General features: G+C 61.2%; 1 protein-coding gene across 1 annotated transcript in view; it reads right to left on the minus strand.

Annotated features, from left to right (window-relative positions):
- Positions 1-21,440, minus strand: part of DCTN1 (dynactin subunit 1) — a 79,458-nt gene that overhangs the window by 19,286 nt on the left and 38,732 nt on the right. The window contains exons 6-9 of the mRNA XM_086612561.1: positions 13,101-13,118; positions 7,784-7,804; positions 4,213-4,401; positions 959-1,156 (exon numbers count right to left, since the gene is read on the minus strand). Coding sequence (XP_086468687.1) covers positions 959-1,156; positions 4,213-4,401; positions 7,784-7,804; positions 13,101-13,118 — 426 coding nt within the window. The remainder of the gene's footprint in view (positions 1-958; positions 1,157-4,212; positions 4,402-7,783; positions 7,805-13,100; positions 13,119-21,440) is intronic.

The raw sequence follows: 21,440 nt of genomic DNA on the forward strand, positions 1-21,440 counted from the left end.
CTTGTGTTTAAACTGAATTTCCCGTATTTCGGTTGGTGCCCCTTTCTTCTTGCACTCTCAGTGGGCACCACGGACAAGAGTCTGGCTCCGTCTTCTTTGCTCCCCCCATCAGGCGTTTGCACCCACCGAGGGGACCCCTCACACCCCCCTGGGTCCCCATTGCTGCTCAGCTCGGACGCAGCTCCAGAGGACCGGATCAGCTGCAAGACCTCCAGGAGCTTACTTCACCTTTCGAAGGTGGGACTGGCAGTTTATCAGCCAGTTTGGGATTTGAACGGTGCCCATCCCACGGCACTGGCAGACCAGCAACGGCAGATTAAAGCGGAGAACGTGGCTGCTGCCGCACTCGGACACCTGTCCCGCAGGTGGGGATGTGCGACCTGCTCCTCCGCTCGTCGTCCCCACCGACTACGGGAAACCACCTCTGCCATCAGCTCACCTCGCCCTGCGCAGGACTGGAACCGCCCCGCTCGAGGACTTGGCTCCCGGACAGATCGGATGCTCCGGCCTCAAAGGCCAGGCTGCCCGGCAGACGGGGCGGGCGGGCAGCGACAGGCAGAGCAAACGCCAGGACACACAAAACGGGCGGTATCTTGACAGGCCTGTGCCAAGTGCACCCGAGGGCTCCGTCTGCTCTGGCATCTCGGGTGGTCAGAGCACGAAGCTGCGACTTCAGCTCCGGCACGCGCCGGACCCCCGCCCGCACGCCACGGGGCGCGCCGACTGCACCGGGGATCCGTGCCGGCAGCTCCGTGCCTGGACCCATGTTTGCATCGGAGAGAGCGGCGGCACGTGAGGTCAGAGGCTGGTTTAGGACTGGCACGTATTCGGAGGGCAGGAGCCAGGACAGCACACGGTTTAGCGCTCGCCGATATTTCATTAACCCGCCCCCCGCGTTTTCAGGGATTAAATTAGCCCTGGCACCACCTCTCCACCGGAGCTCCCCGGGGATGCTCACCTTTTTGGCCTCCTTTAAACGCTTCTGGAGATCAGCCTGTTGTTCCTGCATTTTGCTCTTCCATTCCTGCACCTGCTCCAGCTGGATCTTGTACTTCTCGAGCTCTTTAAGCTTCGCCTTGTCTTCGTTCCGCTTTATCTTCAGAGTCTCCAACTTCTCCTCCAGGTCCCTGACTTGAGAACGCAAATTTTCCTCCTCCTACAACATCAAGCCAGGAATTACCAAAAGGAGCAGCAACATCCTTTGGAGAGAGCTCCAGATACTTTAATTTAACCCCCACAGAACCTGACCCATCAGCTAATGTGTATTTTGGCGTCGTTACTGGGCCAGTTTGAGGAACGTGTCGCTCTCCAGAGCGAGCCTTGTGGCTGCAGAGTGAGTCTGTCACTTTAATCTGCCGATTTTTACCTACGTACGTGTGACAAACGTTCCTTGACACACGGATGGAACCTTTTGGCTGGCAAAAGGCCCCGAGCACCTTGCCTTTGACTTCACTGGGATCTCTGGATGCCTAAATCCTTTAAAAAAAACAACCCCAAAAAACTGCCCCCCCCACTACCACGTCCAAGTTCACCCTTTGGCAACTCTCCTGCTCGCGCTCGGAGCGGAGCGATGACGAGCAGGAAACACGTTTTTCGGAAGCAGAACTGGATCTTACAGAAAGGTGCCACCAAAACAACGTGCACGGCGGTGCAGACCCCCGCGGCCAGTGGTGTTAGTTGTTAGCGTGCCACTCAGAAACGTGCCAACACACACACAGGGCACACCCCAAACCGTGCACTCATGCCACGAGCTCGCTGCGCTCCGGGGAAACAGCTCCCCTCCCGCCCTTTCCCAGCACCCACCCTGCAGAGCAAGGCACTGGGAGGCACTGGGACAGGGCAGGGGGTCTCCCCACTGGGGGGCTGGTGCGTGCTGTAACCCACGCTGTGCCAGAGCCAGGGCAGCTCTACGAGGGCGAGCTGGGCACAAGCCTAAAACCTGGGAGCCCTCCTGCCTCGGTGGGTGGAATCCGAAGCCAGTCTCTGCCGGGCACCCTGGATCAGCTCGCACTGGCAGCCCAAGACCTTCTCCCAGGCGTTCCCAGCCCATCGCCCGCCCGGAGGCGGGTGCCTTGGCCGTCCCTGCCATGCTGCCAGCTGACCAGCACTCCTCCAGCTGCACCCCCTTCTGCTCCGAGCGCGTTTGGGCTGCGTTAGTCGGGCTGTGTCGTGAAACCAGCTTTACCCCCAGTAACAGATCCCGCCCGCGGAGGATGCCGACAGGAGCCCGCAGTGGTGCAGGGAGCACCACACGGTGCCGTGGCACCACAGCGGGGTCCTGCGGCGTCACCTCAAGACCAAAGCCAAAGGTGGGTGACATGAAAGCTGGTGAGTGGGAAAGAGGTTTCCAACAAGGTGCAAACGCAGCCCCCTCGTGGGTCACATCCCCCTGGCTGGAACGGTTCCCTGGCACGAGCCTCCTGCGCTCCGAGGGGACAGGCACACCCGGCTCGCCTGGAAGCACTGGCACGGTTGGCACCGTCCTTCTGAAGGGCTACGCTGGGAGTGGAGAACTGCCCACGCAGGAGGGGAAATGCCAGCCAGGCAGCACAAAGTCACCAGGGTACGGCACAGCCACGTGTGAGCTGCTACCGGAGAGCGAAGCCCTCAGCTCCCCGTTACGGAGGCGCCGGGGCGATGCCGACATGCACGCTTATCAAAGCCGAGCCTCGGCGCGGCGGTCACCTGGCCGTCGTGGAGACTCTGAGATGCTGCCGAGCTGTTCTGGAGACAGAGAACACCTTCGGTTACGCTGGCCTGTCCCAAACCCAACTCTCACAGCTGAAGCACACTCGTGTTTTGCACAACGGGACAACAGCCGAGGTCGGAGAGGCGAGCGGAGGTTCTGATCCACCTGCCTGCGCTGAGGGCATCAGGGGCCTCGTCTGGTCGAGCTCTGCTGTCTCCAAGGACAAGGTCCTGCAGCCCCTCCAGACCCATCCCGGTATCGCCCGCAGCCAGACAGCCCCCCCGGAGCTCTTCACCAGCGCCCGCTCCATCCCACAGCGGCATCACATAATCCCTGGAGAGCTCCCGCCAGGGAAAACCGATCCTGTATTTCCTGGTTCCTTTTCAGCCAGATCAGCTCTCACAGCAGGGAAAGGCTGATGCCAGCATGGCCGTGCCCGGGCAAGGGGCTGCAAGTGAGGGCAGGAGAAGGGGAAGCGTCCCCTCTTCTGGCAGCAGCACGGGGCTAACGCAGCCTCGTGACCAAAGCTTAAAATCATGGAGCTGCCTGACTTTCCTGCCTAGGAAAAAAGTCCTACGCGATGCCACGCAGCGCAGGAAAACCACAGGGTTTTCTCCTCTGCTGCTTTCTCAACCCTGGGCACGCAGATGCCACCAACACCATCAAGGGAACAGTTTTTGCACCCGTTAGACAAACTCGTCACCAGAGCCCTCTGGGGACACCCCTTCTTCCCATCGGGTGGTGGCTTTTCCAGCCTTTCCCTCGACACGCGACCTCCGAGCGAGCTCTTCGTCCCCTCACGCTATTAATCCCTTGCCCTCGTGCCCCAGATCTTTCACGAGCGCTCGTTTTAACTAATTAATACAAAGCGGGACGGAAGTAATGAAAAACTATTTTAAAGACCAAAACTGGAATAACTGCGCTGAAATAATTATTAGACACACCCAGGTTTGGGAAACATTTGACTCCTCTCAGCGGTTTCCGTATCGGGGGGCAGGAGCCTTCCCAAAGTGCACCCAGCAGTGGGGGGGTGAGTTTTGGGGTCATCCTCGGGATTTAACGCGGTCGCGCTCTCCCCTCACCGGCAGGTTCAGGCTGCGACTCAGAGCCTCCCCCCCCGGCACGTTCACCCGCCAAACCGCTCCGATGCCACGTGTGTCCCGCGGGGACCCGGGACGGCAGAACGTGCACTGGGAACAGAGTGAAGCCACGGCGCCTTCTCTGCGGAAGCATCTTTCCAGCTTTGCTGTCGGCCTCTGCGAGCCCCCGCCACGCCGGGCACGCTCCCTGTCCCCGGGCCACCTCACTGCTCCGCTCCCCCTGCAGTGCCTGACCCGGCAGACCCCGACGGGCGGTCACACAGCGACCACCACCGTGACCTGTCAGAGGGTTTCTTGTTCCCCTTTCCGTCCTCCTCCTCCTCCTCCCCGCAGTGCTGGTGGCAGGTTTTCCCTCCCCCTCCCCATAGCAGCCACCCCGCTCCGTGCGGGCAGAGCGCACGGCTTAGCCCGGCCGCAGCTTACCTTCGTGGGCGAGGGAACCGGAGGTGCCACTGGAGAGGTCAGGGAGGGAGTCGGAATGACCGGGGCCACCAGCGGCGTCTGAGCGGGCGTGCTGGGCTCGCTGCTGCTCATCTCCCCGCCGGAGGCGGAGGCTGAGCCCGAGGGCCCGGCCGTGCCGCTGGATGCTGCGGAGTTGGGGGTCCGGGTGGGCTGCAAAAACAACACAGTCAAGGGAGAAAGTCAGACGAGCGCGTCTCACGGGAGATGACACCTCCACGGCTGGTCCATCTCCCTGCGCCCTTCGACACCGCTGCAGCCACCGCGTTTTCCGTTCACCTGGGTGTTTGGCCAAGCCAACCGCTGTCTCCCAGACTCACATTCACAGCAGAGATGAAAGCCAGAGTAAAACTTTGGAGGTTTGAGGCTCTCAGACATGGTTGGCAGGGATAGGGACGGAGAGGAGCTGGGACTGACCGCAGCCCAGCCCCAACGGCAGCGCTTCCCTTGGGAGCAGGCTGTCAGGCTCAACCCCCTGTTCCAGCAGAGAGCTCGGTGACAGCGGGGAGTTGACAGATGGAGCACATCCATGCCCTCGCTGTGCCCGGACCTGCGGCGTGCCGAGGATCGGCGCTACAGCAGAGACCCCCGGCAGCGTAGATGCTGTGATCTTACGCCGCTCCAGGAGGAGGCTGACTCAGCCAAAACTCACAGATGACCAGTTGTTGAAGGGAAAGGTGAAGTTTTATTACACCACTGACTAGTCAAAAACCCAAAAGGGATCTTTCCCTGAGCACAGGAGCCTCCTCCCTCCCGCGGCAGCAGGGACAAGAAAAGATTGCCTCTCCCTACAAACCGTGCCCCATTTATTTCCTCGTGCTGCTATATCCACCTCCGCTGCTGCAGGTACGGACCCACATCCCTGCTCTCCTCGGCACGGCCAGCTCATCCCCCGCGGTCCTGGCGAGCGTGTCGAGGGGATCAGGGAAGGGACCGATGAGGGTCCCCAGTCGTGTCTGCAGAGTGGAAACACACTCAGAGGTTTTGGTGTTCCAGCTCCAGAGGATGAGACAGCAAAACCTCAAAGCACACGGAGAGAGGACCAGGAAAGGTTGCATCCCTGTCCACCCTCCACATCTGGAAACACGACGGGGCACATTTGCTGCTCAGCGTTTGCAGGAGCCCGAGTCAGGTGCTGCTGTGCCCACGTGCCCACACTCGTGCACCAGTGCCACTGGCACCTTGCTGGGGACACGCTGCGGCAGGCACCCGAGTCTGCACCCTCCATCTGCAACTACAGCAGCTGCGGGAGGAAGGACCCAACTTTAGGGTAACAGAAGAAGAAAATGAAAGAGCAGCAAGAAAGATCAGCATCCAGGAAAAACCAGTGCAGCCTGGAGGAGCCAGAGCAGCAGAGTGCTGCGTCGCCATGCTGGCTGGGAGCCTGGCGTGTCACCCAGGTGATGTGACCAAGGGAAGATGTCTGGAGGAAAGCACCAGCTCCATCAGAAACCTCCGTTGCTCTGCTCACAGACCTGTATTTCTGGAGCACTCCCCCACCTAATGCTGCATAAGCCAATCTCCTTACTTTCCCATTTCATTCCTTGAGACTGGCTTTTTGGCACACTGAAGTTTTGGAAGGCGCACGGCTTGCCCCAGGCTGGCCGGGTACGGACTGGGATGCAGCTGAGACATGCACCCACGTCCCGCAGCGCCCACGTCCCGCTCCTGCTGCAGTGGGATGCAGAAACAGGCGATCACTCGCCGTGCCGTCGCCGGATCCTCTGCCGACTCCTGGCTCGCTGCAGGCAAACCCCAGCTAACTCGACCACAATCACTGAAACGCCCCACGGCCGGGCAGGCAGCTCAGCCTTCCCCTCCCAGGAGCATCCGGGCTCTCCCAGGGACGGGGAGAACAGTCCCCGGCCTGGGAACAGTCTCCCCGGCACCGAGCCGCACACACGCCATCTCCAAGAAACACACTACTCGAAACGAGGACGTTGTTTGTGTTCCTGCTGCTTTAGGGATTAAAATCCCTTCACAGAACGAGACACGGCAGCATTGCCAGGGACACATCGGGTACGGTTCCACTGCTCATCGCACCCAAAGAGCTGGAAACCTTTGGAGACCCATGACTTGGCCTTGGCAGTCGGGGTCAGGGAAGGTCCAAGGGACCCACCTTCTTCCAGAAAGGGCCAAAATGCAGCACGGCATCTCCTGGAGCCCTCTGCACCGCTACTGGGCAGCCTTGGCTAACGGTGCCGAAGGAAAATCCATTCCCAGGAAGCCAGGAAGGTTCAAGGTGCCAAAGTGGCCTGGCAGCTGACCCTGATGTGGGCACATCTGTGAGCCCAACCAGAACAGGACACATGGCTTGAGAGGGGCCTTGCCCGCTGCAGGGAGCCACAGCAGCTGGCCGACACCGGCACCAGCTCTGAGCGACACCCATCCAGGGGCGTCTTGGACCCCATCTAATTCCTGCCCAGTGAGGCCAGAGGAGCTGGAGGAGGTCACGGCTCCTCTCCAGCACAGGCTGCGGAGAACAAGAACACCATTCCAGGCAAGGGCAATGGCACGGGATGCACCGAGAGCTCTCCAGGACTTGCCCTGGTAAGGGGTAAGCTCCCAGCTGGGCTTGGAGACTGGCTCAGAACCCACACCAGCACACGAACGCCGCTCCCCGTGAGCTCCCTTCTCCGCCTCGCTGCCGATGCCTCCCCTGGGCTCACAGCAAAACCCCGCTGGCTCCCGCCTTCGGGGAGGAGACGCTTCAGGGGAAATTTCACCCTACAGAAGCAGCAGCGGGCTCTCCTCACGCTGCGCTCGCACGCTCTGCCACACTTTCTTCTCCACCGGGAGGTCCTGCCCCAGCCTGGGCGCTGGCCTGGCAGTGCCAAAACGAGTCAGCGCGATACTGTTCAGAGGGGAAAGCTGGGTGCCTGGCAGCTGGCATCCCAGCTGCCCTGGGACGGAACGAATCCGCTGCTGCCTCGGTTGGAGTCTCTCGCACAGTGCAGTGAAAATGAAGCCCTCCCCGCGGTGCAGCCCTGCGTGGAAGGCAAAGAGAATGGTTTCCTGTTTGCGACCGTAACTGGGCTATCGGAGAGTTCTTCGAGGATTTATCTCCCCGTTTGCTCTCCCCAACCACGTGCCCCTTCGCGAGGCAAGTCCCGGGGACAGGCCTCGGAACGGGAGCAGCTCTCCGTGCTCACGCCTCTTGGCTCTTACCTCGCTCCTCCAGCAGACCCCGCCGAAAGGAACCCCCCGTGAACTGGGGAACGGCAGCCAGCGAGGAGCACCAGTGCCGGTAGCGGGGACAGCAGGCAGCGTGCCCTGCCAGCCAGCCCGGGCAGTGCTGCACCGCTTTTATGCCCCGCTCCCTTAGATGAGCTCTGGCTAAGGGCACAAAGCCCCAGGTGGGCTGTCCCCCGGGATTCAGACACGCTCCAGAGGAGCACATCCCTCCTGCGGGCTCCTCCGGGCTCAGCAGGGTGAAATGGAAGGAGAAGAGAACACGCGCTTTGGGGCCAGCGCTCAGCGAGGTGGTGGGTAACGCGCGGGGGACGCTCGGTGCCCCCCGACCGCAGCTGCTCACCTTGGGCCGCCGGACGGTGCTCTGGAGGGCAGCGGGCACGAAGGGCAGAAGAGGAGAGACATTCATACAGGGACAGACAGGAGCAGAGGGACAGACCGCAGCAGCGCAGCAGCAGATGCAGCAGAGAACAAGGTAAAGGAAACAAAAGACATCAGGGCAATTAGTGTGCATGGCATCAGGTGTGCGATCATCAACCCGCGCTCCCCGGGCAGCTCCGGGTGGCACCCCGCTAGCAGAGCTCCGACGGAAACGGAGAAACAGAGCGCGGCGGCAGCCCGGCCCCCCGGTCAGGGTCCCTGGCCTGGACCAGGGATGGCTCGTCGGGCTCCGGCCCCGGGCATCCCCTTTCGCACGGCGCAGGGGCAGAAGGCCGATCGCCTGACCCCCGCGCCTGGAGCCAGCCCCGGGCCCCAGGTGGCACCGCAGGCGAGAGGCACCCTCGCTTCTGCAGGATGTTGTGCCCAGGCGGCGGGTCAGCCTGGCACCCGCTGCGTGCCGCAGAGCGGCTCGGGGGTCACCGGGCTCTGCTGACACGGAGCAGCTTTAGCTCAGCCCACCTTTCCGAGAGATTCCACCGGAGTGTGAGATTGAGGGGATTTCTATTTTTAATTTTTTTTTTCCCCCCTCCCGCTTTGTTTTCTGAAGGGACCAGCGCATCGCCAGGCCAGCCGCCCGCAGAGCCGCCGGAGCCCCCGGGCTCTGTTTCTCTTTAGTCATAAAACCGAAAGGACAACACGGAGCTTCTTCCCGAACACTTCCAGACTTTCTTTTCATTTCTGGAAAGAAACGCACCCATCGACTCCAAGGCAGGACCCTCCGCCCCCCCAACACCCCCCCAGTTCGCACACGCCGCGTGGCGGCACCGCGGCCGTCGATGGCTCCGCGCTCTCACGCCGAAGGGTGCGGAGGCCACGTGCCTGCCGCACACTTCCACGTCGGCAGGGCGGTCTTCCCAGGAACACCCGCCGTGACCGACACAACGAGGGAAGAGGGAAGCGGGCGGTGGGGGAGGCTGGACGGGCAGCGAGCTCCCGGGCGGTGGAAGGTCCCGCACCGGGACCTCCGCTGTCCCGCTGCGGCTTTAAAACCCTGGAGCGTGTTTTAAAGCTTCCCACATTCCGCTTCGTTTTTTATTCCATTACCTAATCCACAGTTTAAAGTAACCAAGAAGAGAAAAGATCAATAAAAGCGCTGCCACGTGATGCCAGCTGAGGACGCAGCCACCAGCGAGACCTTTGCTGGCCCTGCGAGCGGACGCAGACCCGTCCCGGGCCGTCGGCGTTGCGCCCCCCACCGCAGCGTCGCCCTGATGTTCGGAAGCGGGGGCTGTATTCCCCCCAAGGCCTGGAGAAACTCGCCCGGAGATCTTACAGCTATTTGGGTTTGTTTTTTTTTAAATACAGATTACAACTGGACAGGTCATCCCTTCAAAATCTCCGATTACCGACGGCGTTCCTTAGGCTCAATCCTGGTTTGCTCACTTGCAGGCTTTTCGAAAAGGCTGCGCTCGACAGGAAGCACATTTCAGTACTGCGGGAAGAGACTCATCTTCCAGAACATCTTCTGCTTGGCAGAATCAGCCAGGAAAATGTAATCATAGAATCACAGAATGGTTTGGGTCGGAAGGGACCTCAGAGACCATCCAGTTCCAACCCCCCCGCCATGGGCAGGGACACCCTCCACTACACCAGGTTGCCCAAAGCCTCATCCAACCTGGCCTGGAACACTGCCAGGGATGGGGCAGCCACAGCTTCTCTGGGCAACCTGTGCCAGTGCCTCACCACCCTCAGAGGGAAGAATTTCTTCCTTAGATCCCATCGAAATCTCCCCTCTTTCAGTTTAAATCCATTGCCCCGTGTCCTGTCACTACACACCCTTGTAAAAAGCCCCTCTCCAGCTTTCCTGTAGCCCCTTTAGGTACTGGGAGGCTGCAATAAGATCACCCCGGAGCCTTCTCTTCTCCAGGCTGAACAGCCCCAACTCTCCCAGCCTGTCTCCATAGCAGAGGTGCTCCAGCCCTCGAATCATCTTCGTGGCCTCCTCTGCACCCGCTCCAGCAGCTCCATGTCCTTCTTGTGCTGGGGACTCCAGCTGAACACAGTATTCCAGGTGGGGTCTCACAGGAGCAGAGTAGAGGGGCAGAATCACCTCCCTCAACCTGCTGCCCACATAATGACAACAGTAAAAGCTTAAAACCCTCGGACAAATACTGGGCTGATTGAGGAGCGGCAGCACAAGCTCTTCAGAAGCACTCCAGCATCTTTGGAAAGTCCTCCTAAACAAAGATCACACCGAGTGGCACTAAAAACCCAAAAAAACCCTCCCTGGGGACTGCGCAAGCCCCGCGCTGGGAGATGCTCCCACCACTTGCTGAGCCCGCGGCTCCCAATGCAGCGCTTGGGCAGGGGGGATCTCAGCAGTGCCGGGCACGGTGCCCCCCACCGTCCCGCCACTGTTCCGCACGGTCGGCATCGAAAGCAGCCTGGTGCGTGGCGGACACGAGCGGCCGAGGGCCGAGTCCCTGTGTTTGAAATCCGGGATAGCGCTGCCCATCACAGCAGCTGGACTCCAGCGAGTGACCGCTGGACCCTTCCCTCACCGGGCGGTGGGTGGGAGATGCTGAGCATCTTCCCCGACTCAAACCACACCAAACCCTTCAAAAAGGGAGGAACCTCTTGGAAACCTTCTCTAAAAGCCAGCCATGCCAGCTGGCAGGGATTCACCCTGGTTTCACACCCCCTCTGGGGTAAGGGGTAAGGCCATTTTGGTGCCCCTCCACGTAACGCCGTGTGAAGACCACGAAACGCTCCGAGCTCCGCCGGTGAGCGGTGGGCAGAGGAACGGCTGCTCTCCGGCAGGGCAGGAGGGTGACTGGGCTCCCCTTTGCTCCGGCCGTCCCATTCCCCATCCGGCCATCGCACAGCTCGCCTCGTGTCCGCAATTCACCCACTGTGCCCTGCGGAGCACTTCGGACCGGGACGCTGCCTTCGCCCCCTCCTCGCCATCCAGGCGCGGCATCCAGCCGGAGAGGGGCCGGCGTGCAGGAGGGAGGCAGCAGGGCTCCACCGACAAAGCTCTTCGCGGTGACGGGGAGCCGGGAGCCCTGCTCGGGAGCCGGGATCAGATGCTCGAAGCTCCAGCAGGCTCCAGGCTATGTAGAAGCTTAATCCAAAAAACTTTGGGCCCTCCTGGATGCCGGGATGCTCCCACTGCCCAGCTGTGGCCGTTACTGTCCCATTCGGCAGCTGTGAACTCTGCTGCGTAACGCTGCTGCGTAAATATTTGATGCCATGATCCAACCTCTGTTCCCTTGGCAGCTGCTCGGGGGCGAGGAGAGCATCTGGGGCTCAGAGCAGGCACACTCGGACACAAACTGCGCTTCCAGCAGCAAGAAACCTGGCAAAACTCCTCCTGGCTGCCAACAGCTGCCTGCAGCGGGGCCGGCAGCGCCCGTCTGGAATGTGGGGCTGCAGATCTCCGGTCCCGCGGGTCCCTCCGAGCTCAGTTCCGCTCCCAGCGCAGGAGTCTCGACCCAGACCGAGCCGGGAGCACCCAGCTTTGGCACGGTCACAAGCACGGACGGGCATGGATGAGCACACCTGCATCAACGTCACCTTAACCAGGCGGGACGGGTACGGAAGGACGGGTGCTGCGTTGCTACACTCTTCCCCTGGACAAAAAGTCTGAAGGCTTCTGATGCAGAAAAGCAGAACTTCTCAGGCCACAACAGCTGCTGCAGAGATTTCCCAGGTAGCTTCCATGAGGTTTTCCAGGAGCAGGCGGGGGGCTGGCGTGCACCCCCTGCGCGGGGCCGGCAGCTGCCCAAGCTGATGCCCGGGCACGAATCAAGCTCAGCGCTGCAGGATGCCATCCCGCTCACCGTCGGGGAACTCGGCCTCTCGGAGGGACCGAGCCCTCTCCAGACAAATCCTGTCGGCGTTAACGCCGTCTCTGCCCCCGCGGCAGACGGACAAGCTCCCCTCGGCTGCTCCTCCGGGGTGACGTTTCCCGCGTTACCGCTGGGCATAGCTACGGGAATTCTGCGTTTTGAACACCGTGTGCACGCACTTCATCGCAGGGATGATCCCGGGCAGACACAGCGTGTGCACGGGGAAGTAATCACAGGAAAAGCAGGATTAAATCGAGCGCTGTCAGACCTGTGGAGCTCCCTGGCAGATGGGGCGGCTGCCCCAGCCCCACCGCTCCTCCCTGCGGCAGGAGGCAGAGGAAACCAAAAAAACAACAGCTGGTTTGGGTGGAAGGGACCTCAAAGACCGTCCAGTTCCAACCCCCTGCCATGGGCAGGGACACCCTCCACTACACCAGGTTGCCCAAAGCCCCATCCAACCTGGCCTGGAACACTGCCAGGGATGGGGCAGCCACAGCTTCTCTGGGCAACCTGTGCCAGTGCCTCGCCACCCTCAGAGGGAAGAATTTCTTCCTCAGATCCCATCGAAATCTCCCTGTTTCAGTTTAAAAAATGAGCATTTGTAAACTTTTCATTTGGAAGCGGATTACGCAGGAGTTCTTCAAGTAACCGCCACGTAACGGAGTGTTTCACCGCATCGGCGAGCCCAGGGCAGCTCGGCCGCAGCTGGAGAGCGTTTACTGCGCCGTTCATCTCGCGGCAAAGTCTTCCCGCTGACACGGCACGGCCGGCCGAGCTGCACCTTTGTGCCTTTGGTTATTTTCACTCTCACTTGTTCTTCCAGATCAGGCAAAAATCCTCAGGGTTCCTCTTTAGGCCGAACAGGGCCGTCCTGCTTACGCTAAAAATAAACACGCCGGGCAGAAGCGGAGCACAAACCCCAGCCCGTGCTGCAACCTGCGGAAACGTCAGCCTGACAGGGAATCCAGACACGGCAAACATTTGGAAACGTGAAACGCGGGCAGAGCTGGCAGCGCGGCTCGCACCGCTACGGCAGGAAAAACGTTGTTATTACTATTATTATTATTATTATTAGGAACATGCAACTATTAAGAAGGCAAGCAGCAGCGGGGAGCCCGGCCGAGCCGCAGGGATGCTGCATGCAACGCAGGCACGGGCAGGTGCAATGGAGAAACGGCTCCGACGGAAACTTGGAAGGCAAAGCCAGGCGTGGAACGCCGCTGCGCGCTCGTTCGGCACCCTCCTCCCGCCCCGCCTGCCCGCAGGCACCCGCCACCCCGGTGAGCTCACAATTACAGCCCAGCGGCGTTAACGTATGGAAAAAATTTAAAAAAAGGAAAAAAAAAAAAAACCAAAACAAAAAGCAAAGCAAGGTACGTTCAGAAGCAGCGTTAGCAATGCCGGGGTGGATGCAGCAGCAGATTGTACCTTCCGTGTCGCCGGGGCCTGCCTCATCATTGCGGAAAAGAGACGGAGAGCGGGAGAGAAAGGGAGAGAGGGAGGCAGAGAGACGGTTAGCGCGCTCCGGCACAACAATGCGGCTCTCGGCGGCTGCCTCGGGAGCACGGGCTGCCCGGCAGCACGTGCAAATGGCCGCGGCTTCCCTCTATCCGCTCGCCATCCGCCCCGGCGATCGATCCGGCAAACGTCTCTCCCGAAGCGCCGGCTGCTACGGCCGCGGCTGCTCAGCGGGGCTGCGGCGTGCCAGGGCGGCGGGGGGCCCATGCCAGCCGCCGGCGCCGCGGCCGCTCGTCTTCTCTCCGCCGGTGTCTCCAACCACCGCCCCGGCGGCTCATTACATCACCGGTGGGTCTCTCCTCCCCGCGCCGTGCGCCGGGGATGCTGCACCGAGCCGGCGGCGGCGGCGATGGATGCTCCTCTCGGGTGAGGGGTCTGCAGTAGCTTAGCAACAGCCCGGCTCGGCCGCCCCGCCGGCGGATCCGGCACCGTCCCTCTGCTCGGCACCCCGCAAACCCCCCCTGCCCGCCGCCCGGCCCGCCCCGCGCCTACACGCCACCGCAGCCGCGCCGGCCCGAGGGGCGGCCGGCACCTCGCCAGCAAATCCCCTGAGCCCGGACAGATGGCCGGAGCTAAGCCCGGACAGACGGACGGATGTCTACGCGGAGCCGCGTCCATCTCGCGGCGCTGCCCTTCACCGCCCAGCCCCGCTCCCACCCAGCCTGCACCTCCTGCCAACCCGGGGATTTATTTTGGAGGAGCTCAGTGCATCCCTGCACGGCCAAGGACACCGGCGAAACCCCGCGGCAGGACCGGCCTCGGAGAGCCCCTGCCCTAACGACACCCCAACCGGCCAGCACCAGCACCCGCGCGCCTCCGGCGCGCCGCCCAGGCAGCCGTGTCCGTGCCCGGCTACGCCGCCGAGCTCCGGCCCCGCATCCCTGCGTGGCATCCCCGCTGTGCCCGGGCCAGCGCTCCGTCCGAACCGCGACACAGGGGTGCCAACGCCAAAGCAGCCGGTGATGCCTCCAGCCAGAGCTCCTGGCAAACCCTGTGAACCCCACCGCAAGCCGGAGAGCCCGGCCCTTCCCATACCAGTTCCTTTCCCAGACACACACAGCTTTTATTCTGTACACAATATTCAACGGGGCGAACACGGACCTTTTCCAATACTGACAACTCCCATTTCAATTCCATTATTTTCTGATACCTCCGCACAAAGGCCCCCGGAGGGACTGGAGCTCGCACTGACCCGTGCTCACCCACGGCGACAACCGTCCCTTAAATAGAATCCCAGAATGGTTTGGGTTGGAAGGGACCTGGATCACCCAGTTCCAACCCCCCTGCCATGGGCAGGGACACCCTCCACTACACCAGGTTGCCCAAAGCCTCATCCAACCTGGCCTTGAACACTGCCAGGGATGGGGCAGCCACAGCTTCTCTGGGCAACCTGTGCCAGTGCCTCACCACCCTCAGAGGGAAAAATAGCACGTCACCGTGCGGGCACCTACGCACACCGCATGTTTTTAGCACCTGCAGTTGCAGTCACCCCCTGCAACACTCAGAATCTCTTGGAAAAAGTCCTTTAAGGCAACTCCCCCCAGCAGGTTAACGTTTCCTGGGGAGTCGTGGCGTTCCCGCGGTTTGCCGTGCCACGGAGAGCCGTTATCTGCAGCGGGTTTGCATTTCAGTAACTCCTGAATTCGGAGAAGGAACATCTGCGGTGCCTGGCACAGATGTTCTCCCTGGACTGAGGTTTTGGAAGTCAAACATTAAAATATGTCTAGAGATGCCTGCGTACGTAGGGGTGCTTGTGTAAATACGGATCCTAAACATAAAAATCTGTGTTTCCACGAGACTCTTAAAAGCCTTCGAAGAAAACAAAAGCCGCCCCCTCCCACCACCCATTAACTTAATTTTCTCCAGAGATGGAGGATGGGACGTTCCAGACTCGTTTGGGACCGAGATGCTGGAGTCAGTGGGGAAGAGCTAAAGGAGGAAAGTGCCCCCCGCCTCAACAACGGAGTGCTCCTGTGGGAGGGGGACCCGATGCTGAGCAGACCCGAACGGACCCACACTGCTCCAGAGAGGTGTCGGGGCGGGCACAGCGGCTGCCCCTTCCCCTTGGCCTCGCTGCTGTGCCCACCCAGGGGACACAGCCGGCCACACGTCCTCCCCCCAGTATGGCTGTGTCCCTGCTGCAGCAGGACCCCCCTGAACACCCCACGGCTGCAGCTCCCGCAGCCCACGGAAAAAAGCCACCTTGTGCACCAGGCGACCTTGGATGCGGGGACCGGCTGCACCCCCGGCTCCAGCAGCACCCGGGCAGGGGGAAGGCGGCAGCCGCAGCACCCGGGGCACAGCATCACCTCGCTCGGTGTGCGGCGGTGGCACGGCGGAGCCCTGCAGCTCCCTGCAGCTCCTGCCCCTGGCGCTGCCTGGAACCTCCTGGATGACTCTGCAGGAGATGAAAAACACTCGCCCTGCCCAAGGCAGCGAGGTGGCGGGTCGATCGCTTTGGCACGACATCCCGGGGCAGGGACGAGCCAAGGGGAAAGCTGTTTAAGCCAAAGGGGAATTCGGGGCATGGACCATGGGCAATAACTGACCAGGAGTGATTGGGCTGGGAATTAGGAGATTGCTTGGCAGCAGAGCGGGACAGTTTGGAGACAGTGTTCCAAGAGGGGCCGCGGGGCCGGGACACCCCAGCTTGGGGCACCTGCCAACAAGGGGGGCTGCAGCACGGGGGTCCGGGCGCCGCGGCCACGTCCCGGTCGCAGCGCAAGTGGGCGATGTTTGGGGAGGGGGCACAGGGCCAAGCAGACCAGGGCTCCCCTCCGATTTTTCTGCCCTTTTCCTCCAGCCAAAGTTCAAAAAAAATCAGGAATGCTTTATAAAAGACTCAAGGGACACTTCAGACAGCCCAAAATCCAGTAATTAATCACACGCGTGGAATTTCCTAGGCTGTAAGGCTCACACCTGACACGTGCGGATCAGGGCTGCGTTCCGTCGGAGACGCTAAAAACTCTCCCGGTGCTTTTGCTCCGAGAGCTGTTTCCATTCTTGTCGGCAAAGCTGGCACATCCCAACCCCAGAGCGCTGCATCCCGAACCCACCCCGCGGGGTCCCCCTGCAAGCGGGCTGTGACCGTGCACGGAAACACAGACTTCGGCTGAATCCGCACCAGTTTCACACCAGTTCCCAAAAACCCCACTCTGCTTTTGGGAGCTGACTATGGGCCGTTCGCCCAAACGGCCGCTCCGGTGCGCAGTGAGGTCGGAGCGAGGCAGCCGCCGGTGGCGGCCCCGCACATGGCGCGCAGCCGGGAGCCGAATCACGCGGGCGTCAGCCCACGTCCTCGTTTCGTTATCCGACTCCATCCGAAGCCCTCGGGGAACTGGAAAGCACTCGGTGCCGAGCGCGGGTTACGCGCTCCGATCGATCGACCGAAGAGGACGGCAGAGCCTGGGTTCCATTATCCATTAAAAGCAATTAGTGCTGCTGGAGCCGGCTGCACGCCGACCCCCTGGAGCCCCCGGCACAGCCGCGAGCCCGCCGGGACGGATCGCTGCCGGCTGCTCCGCGCAGCAGGGGGAAAGCTGTCGGCTGGCGGGATCAGACCCGGCTGACAGAAGGGCTGAGGGTTCCCCGTGCCGAAACACCATCCGACCCACAGCGCCCTTCTCCAGAGGTCAGACACGGCCTCGTTTCGCTCACCTGCACCGCAGGGAAACGCTGCCCAGGCCCGGCGGAACACAAGTGGTGCCAGGCTCCAGCAAAGGCAATGCCGGAACGGCGGGGGTGGTCGGTCGGGGTCTTTCCTGCCTCTAAGACCCTCCAAATCCTTCGTTTTGGTTTTTGTTTTGTTTTTAACCAGCTGAGCCCTGCCAGAGCATGAAGTGCCAGTTAAGGGACAGCTCGAGCGGCACGCGGCTGGGTGCCGAGCACTGACCGCGGTGCAGCTTGTGAGGGTGGGTTTTCGTGCCACTGGATTAAGCGATAGTTTATCCCACAAAAGAGTGAGAAAGATCATTACTGTGCGAAGCAAGGTATGCCGTTTTCTTCCAGTACTTCCAGCACCTTCTCTCCCAGTAGCAAAGATCCATCACCGGTATCTTCATAGAATCACAGAATGGTTTGGGTCGGAAGGGACCTCAAAGATCATCCAGTTCCAAACCCCCTGCCATGGCCAGGGACACCCTCCACTACACCAGGTTGCCCAAAGCCCCATCCAACCTGGCCTTGAACACTTCCAGGGATGGGGCAGCCACAGCTTCTCTGGGCAACCTGTGCCAGTGCCTCACCACCCTCAGAGGGAAGAATTTCTTCCTTAGATCCCATCAAAATCTGCCCTCTTTCAGTTTAAAGCCATCGCCCCGTGTCCTGTCACTCCACACGCTTGTCCAAAGCCCCTCTCCAGCTTTCCTGTAGCCCCTTTAGGCACTGGGAGGTGCTGGAAGGTCTCCCCAGAGCCTTCTCTTCTCCAGGCTGAACAGCCCCAACTCTCCCAGCCTGTCTCCAGAAGCAAACTACGCATCTTCTCAGGCAAATGGACACGGCTCCCGTTTGCAAAGTTAATTAAGATCAGAACTGCTCTTACCCAGACAGCTGTACGTACCGAGTCAGCCGATTTTTACGGCACTGCCGTTCCCATCAGCCTGGATTAAAATCTCTCCTTTTCAAGCAACTAACAACTTTCTGCTGTTCAAAGGAGAATGGCACTGGGCGATCCCAAAGGAAGCCACTGCTTGCCAAGGCTTCCCCAGAGGGATCTGAAGAGGTGCAGGACCTTCTGCAGAGGCACCCTGCAGCACAGCCCTGCTCCCCACCACGGCGCACCGCGGGCTCTGCCATGTACCACCCGCCTCCAGGCAGAGCCGACGGCCCCTGCAGACACACTGCCTCGACTTCCACGCCGGGAAGCACAGACTGAACCCAGAGTCCAGCTGGATTCGTCCTCGGAAAAAGCAGAGCTCGACACCACAAGGCCGTGGCCATGCGGCCACACAGGGCACCTGCGGCCGTGACAGTCTCGTGCCAGGATGTGCTCACCGGTGGGCTCCATTCTGCTCCTCACGGTGGTTCAGAGCTCAGTTTTGGGGATCTGCAACGGCCTTCTGGCCACTTCCCCACTCGGGCCAGCTGCTCCGCTGAGCTGCGTCGCACCCTCCTGGTAACCGTCCGACAGGACAGTGCTGCGTCCACAGAAACAATTCTGGGATGAAACAAACAGATCCAGCGGGCAAACCCCAGTGCCTTTGGTTCCTTGTAACCGGCTCCGACTCAGGCACAGCCTCCACGGACGGTAACCGGCAGCCAACAGACGTGGACCCCTTCCCGAGCTGAGGTCTGGACCCCACCAGTGTCCCCTCTGCCCCCACAGCTTTTCCGCTGCCTGCGGATGGCGTCAGCAGGGAAAGGGTTTCCAAGTGCATTTTTAAAAGCTCTACTGGCCGGTGTTAGCAAAGAACCACCGAGTTTCGGCGGTTTGAGGGTGCCACAGTAACGCCTGGCAAGAGCTGATCTATACAGAGACAGCTTTTAAGTGACCCGGAGGCATTCCAGAGCTCCAGCAGAAACTCTCCGCAGCTCCGGGTGGGCCCAGGGGATGGCCACAGGTTTTCCCCCACCGCGCAGCTTCAACCAGCCGCCCCCAAACTCGCTGGGCAAAGGGCCCCCACGCGTACTGAGCGCCCTCAGACCACAAAGCAGCGCTGACTCGTGGCCGTGAGCCCCGCGGTGAACGCGGTGCCACCCGCGTGGCTGAAGGAGCCACGGGAAAGCTTAGGCGGATTTAACATCCTTCAGAGAATTACGGATATTACAGCGAGGCGGGCGGGGCGGTACCTGCTCTAACGAACCAATTCCTCTCTCAATGCACATCTCTGTTTTCTAAATCCAAGATATATAAATCTTTTCCACATCCAGGATTCAATAAACCGACGCGGGGCTGCCACACCTCCCCGAGCTGCCCTGTTAAGCAGAAGCAGCGGATGAGAAAATGGAATTTAACAACGGAAAAAACAGGAGTTGGCGCCTCCGAGCTGCCCTTAAAAACCTCCCGCGATGTGCAAGAGAAGCTCGTTATCTTAAAGCCCCGCGAAGCAACAAGGAGCTTTTAGCACCAGCACAGCTAAGAAGATTGCTGAATCCCATCCGGCTTCGGCGCCGGAGCAGCCGTGATGCTGCCGGGGTTAACTCCGGCTCGTTTTCGTGGAACCACCAGCCCGCGGCGCCAGAAGCTGCTCAGCTCCCAGCTCCGGCGGCTGGCGGGCTCTTCCCTTCACTAGCAGCAAAACAACCTCGATTGTGCAGCACGGACCTTGCCGCGACTTCCCGGGAGCGTTGGCACGGAGAGCTGCCAGGACGGTTCGCCCGCCGGCCAAGGGGAACGCCGGCCGCACAAAAACCGGCACTCGGGTTCATCCGGACCCTTTGGCATGACACGTGCTCGGCGGTTCGGATGGCAGGCACGTTTTACGAGCTAATCGGATCACTCTTCCCTTTAAAGGATTAACGGGGCTTGGGTCGGCCCCTCTCCTTTAAAAAGAAACCATCTGGAACCAGATGGCCCCGTGCCCTCACCGGGCTGGAAGCGGCCATCTGCTCCCCGCACCGAGATGCTGCCACCGAGCGCGGCGAACGAGTGGGCACAACGAAGGGGAGGACAAGAATCGGGGCACGGACAAGTGCCCAACAGAGAGGGAGATGAAGCCACGCTGGTTCCAGAGCTCAGAACACTTGAGCTCCAGCTCTGGCACACAGAAAGCCAGTTGGGATGGTGAAAGGAACGGGAACGTCACTGGAGCTGGGACAAAGCCAATCCATTAGAGGGGGAAAAAAACCACACCGGGCATCCAACTGGCTTTATCTCGTGCTGTCACAGGGTAGGTGCCCTGTGCCGAGAGACAGCACCCTCGGACAGGAGAGCCACCGTCACGGTCCCACAGCCCAGGCGCGGGGGCACGGCGCCGGACACGTGCTCTGGCTCCGTGAAGCTGTGGCTGCCACTCACGCTTGAGCTCACCGCAAACACAACCACCAAACCGTCTGCTGGACCAACCTTCTCCCTCCTGCCGCCAGCAAAGAACTCGCTCCCCGCTCCGGCTGCCCGGGGAATCTCCGTGCTCGGCGTCTCCGAGGGTCTCCCGGCAGAACCTGTGAGCTGCAGACATGCCGGTGGGGCATGGAGCTTCCCCTGGAGCTCTGCACAGCTCGACCATCGCTGCAGACAGGGCAGGATGGTGCTGCCCAGTGGGACCAGGACCTGGGGAGCAACTGTCCAAACTGTGTCCGTACGGGACGGTGGAGGACAAGCAGGCAGCTGGCACAGCTACGCCAGACGGGCAAGGTGGGACTAGCCCAGACAAAGCCAACAGACAGGACACGACCCACCGATGGGGTGGGGTGGTCTCAGACACTGCCACCCGACCCCCGATGTCCCCCCCAGCGCGGCAGAGCTCACGGTGCACGACCATCACACAGGGGACGCGGCCGCGAGTTTCGGGTAGAAGGGAGCTGGCTCCCGCCGGCGTCCCACCAGCCCGTGGGTTAACAGGGACCAGCGCCCACCCCACAGGGGCCGAGCTGGAAGCCCCCGCACAAACAAACAGCCACCACGGTGCCACCTGGAGCTGCTGCATCCAGGCCAAGGCTGGCAGCCAGCACCGGAACAGCGGCCATGGCACATATGACCTCCGGGCAGAGCGGGATGCCCAGGAAGGACACCCCAGGAGCCCTCTGCTCTGGCTGTTCTCCCAGGCTCCGAGCACCTGCACTCCACGACTCCCTGAGCCAAACACAACGTACATGCACTTTGTATTTTCTTAAGATTTACCTTTAGAGAACCTGTCCAGCCCCCCTCTGCACCCCGACAGTCCTCACCACCCCCAGCACCCCAGGCCAGGAGTGGCACAGCTTCATCTCACACAGGGTGACAAACTCTGCCCGCTCTCAGCCCCGGGAGGCAGCTCCCACCGCAGCACTGGCAGCACACCCAGCACCTCTGTCTCACTGGAAGGGGACACTGGTGCTGGCAGCACGCCCAGCAACTCTGTCCCACTGAGAGGTCACACTGGTGCTGGCAGCACACCCAGCAGCTCTGTCTCACTGGGAGGTGATGCTGGTGGCCCAGCACAATCCCAGGAGCTTCAGCAGGAACGTCGACCAGGTAGCACAGGGGGGATAAAGGAGCACACAACCCATTTCACTGGGAAAGTCAGTGGAGAAACACCTTCCCACTGCTTCTTGAACGGACAGCTGGTGTTCCTCCCACCCACCCGCACACCACAGCAGCCCAGCCCAGGCAGG

Source organism: Tauraco erythrolophus, chromosome 5 (genome assembly GCF_009769465.1).
Source record: "Tauraco erythrolophus isolate bTauEry1 chromosome 5, bTauEry1.pri, whole genome shotgun sequence".
Classification (NCBI taxonomy): Eukaryota; Metazoa; Chordata; class Aves; order Musophagiformes; family Musophagidae; genus Tauraco; species Tauraco erythrolophus.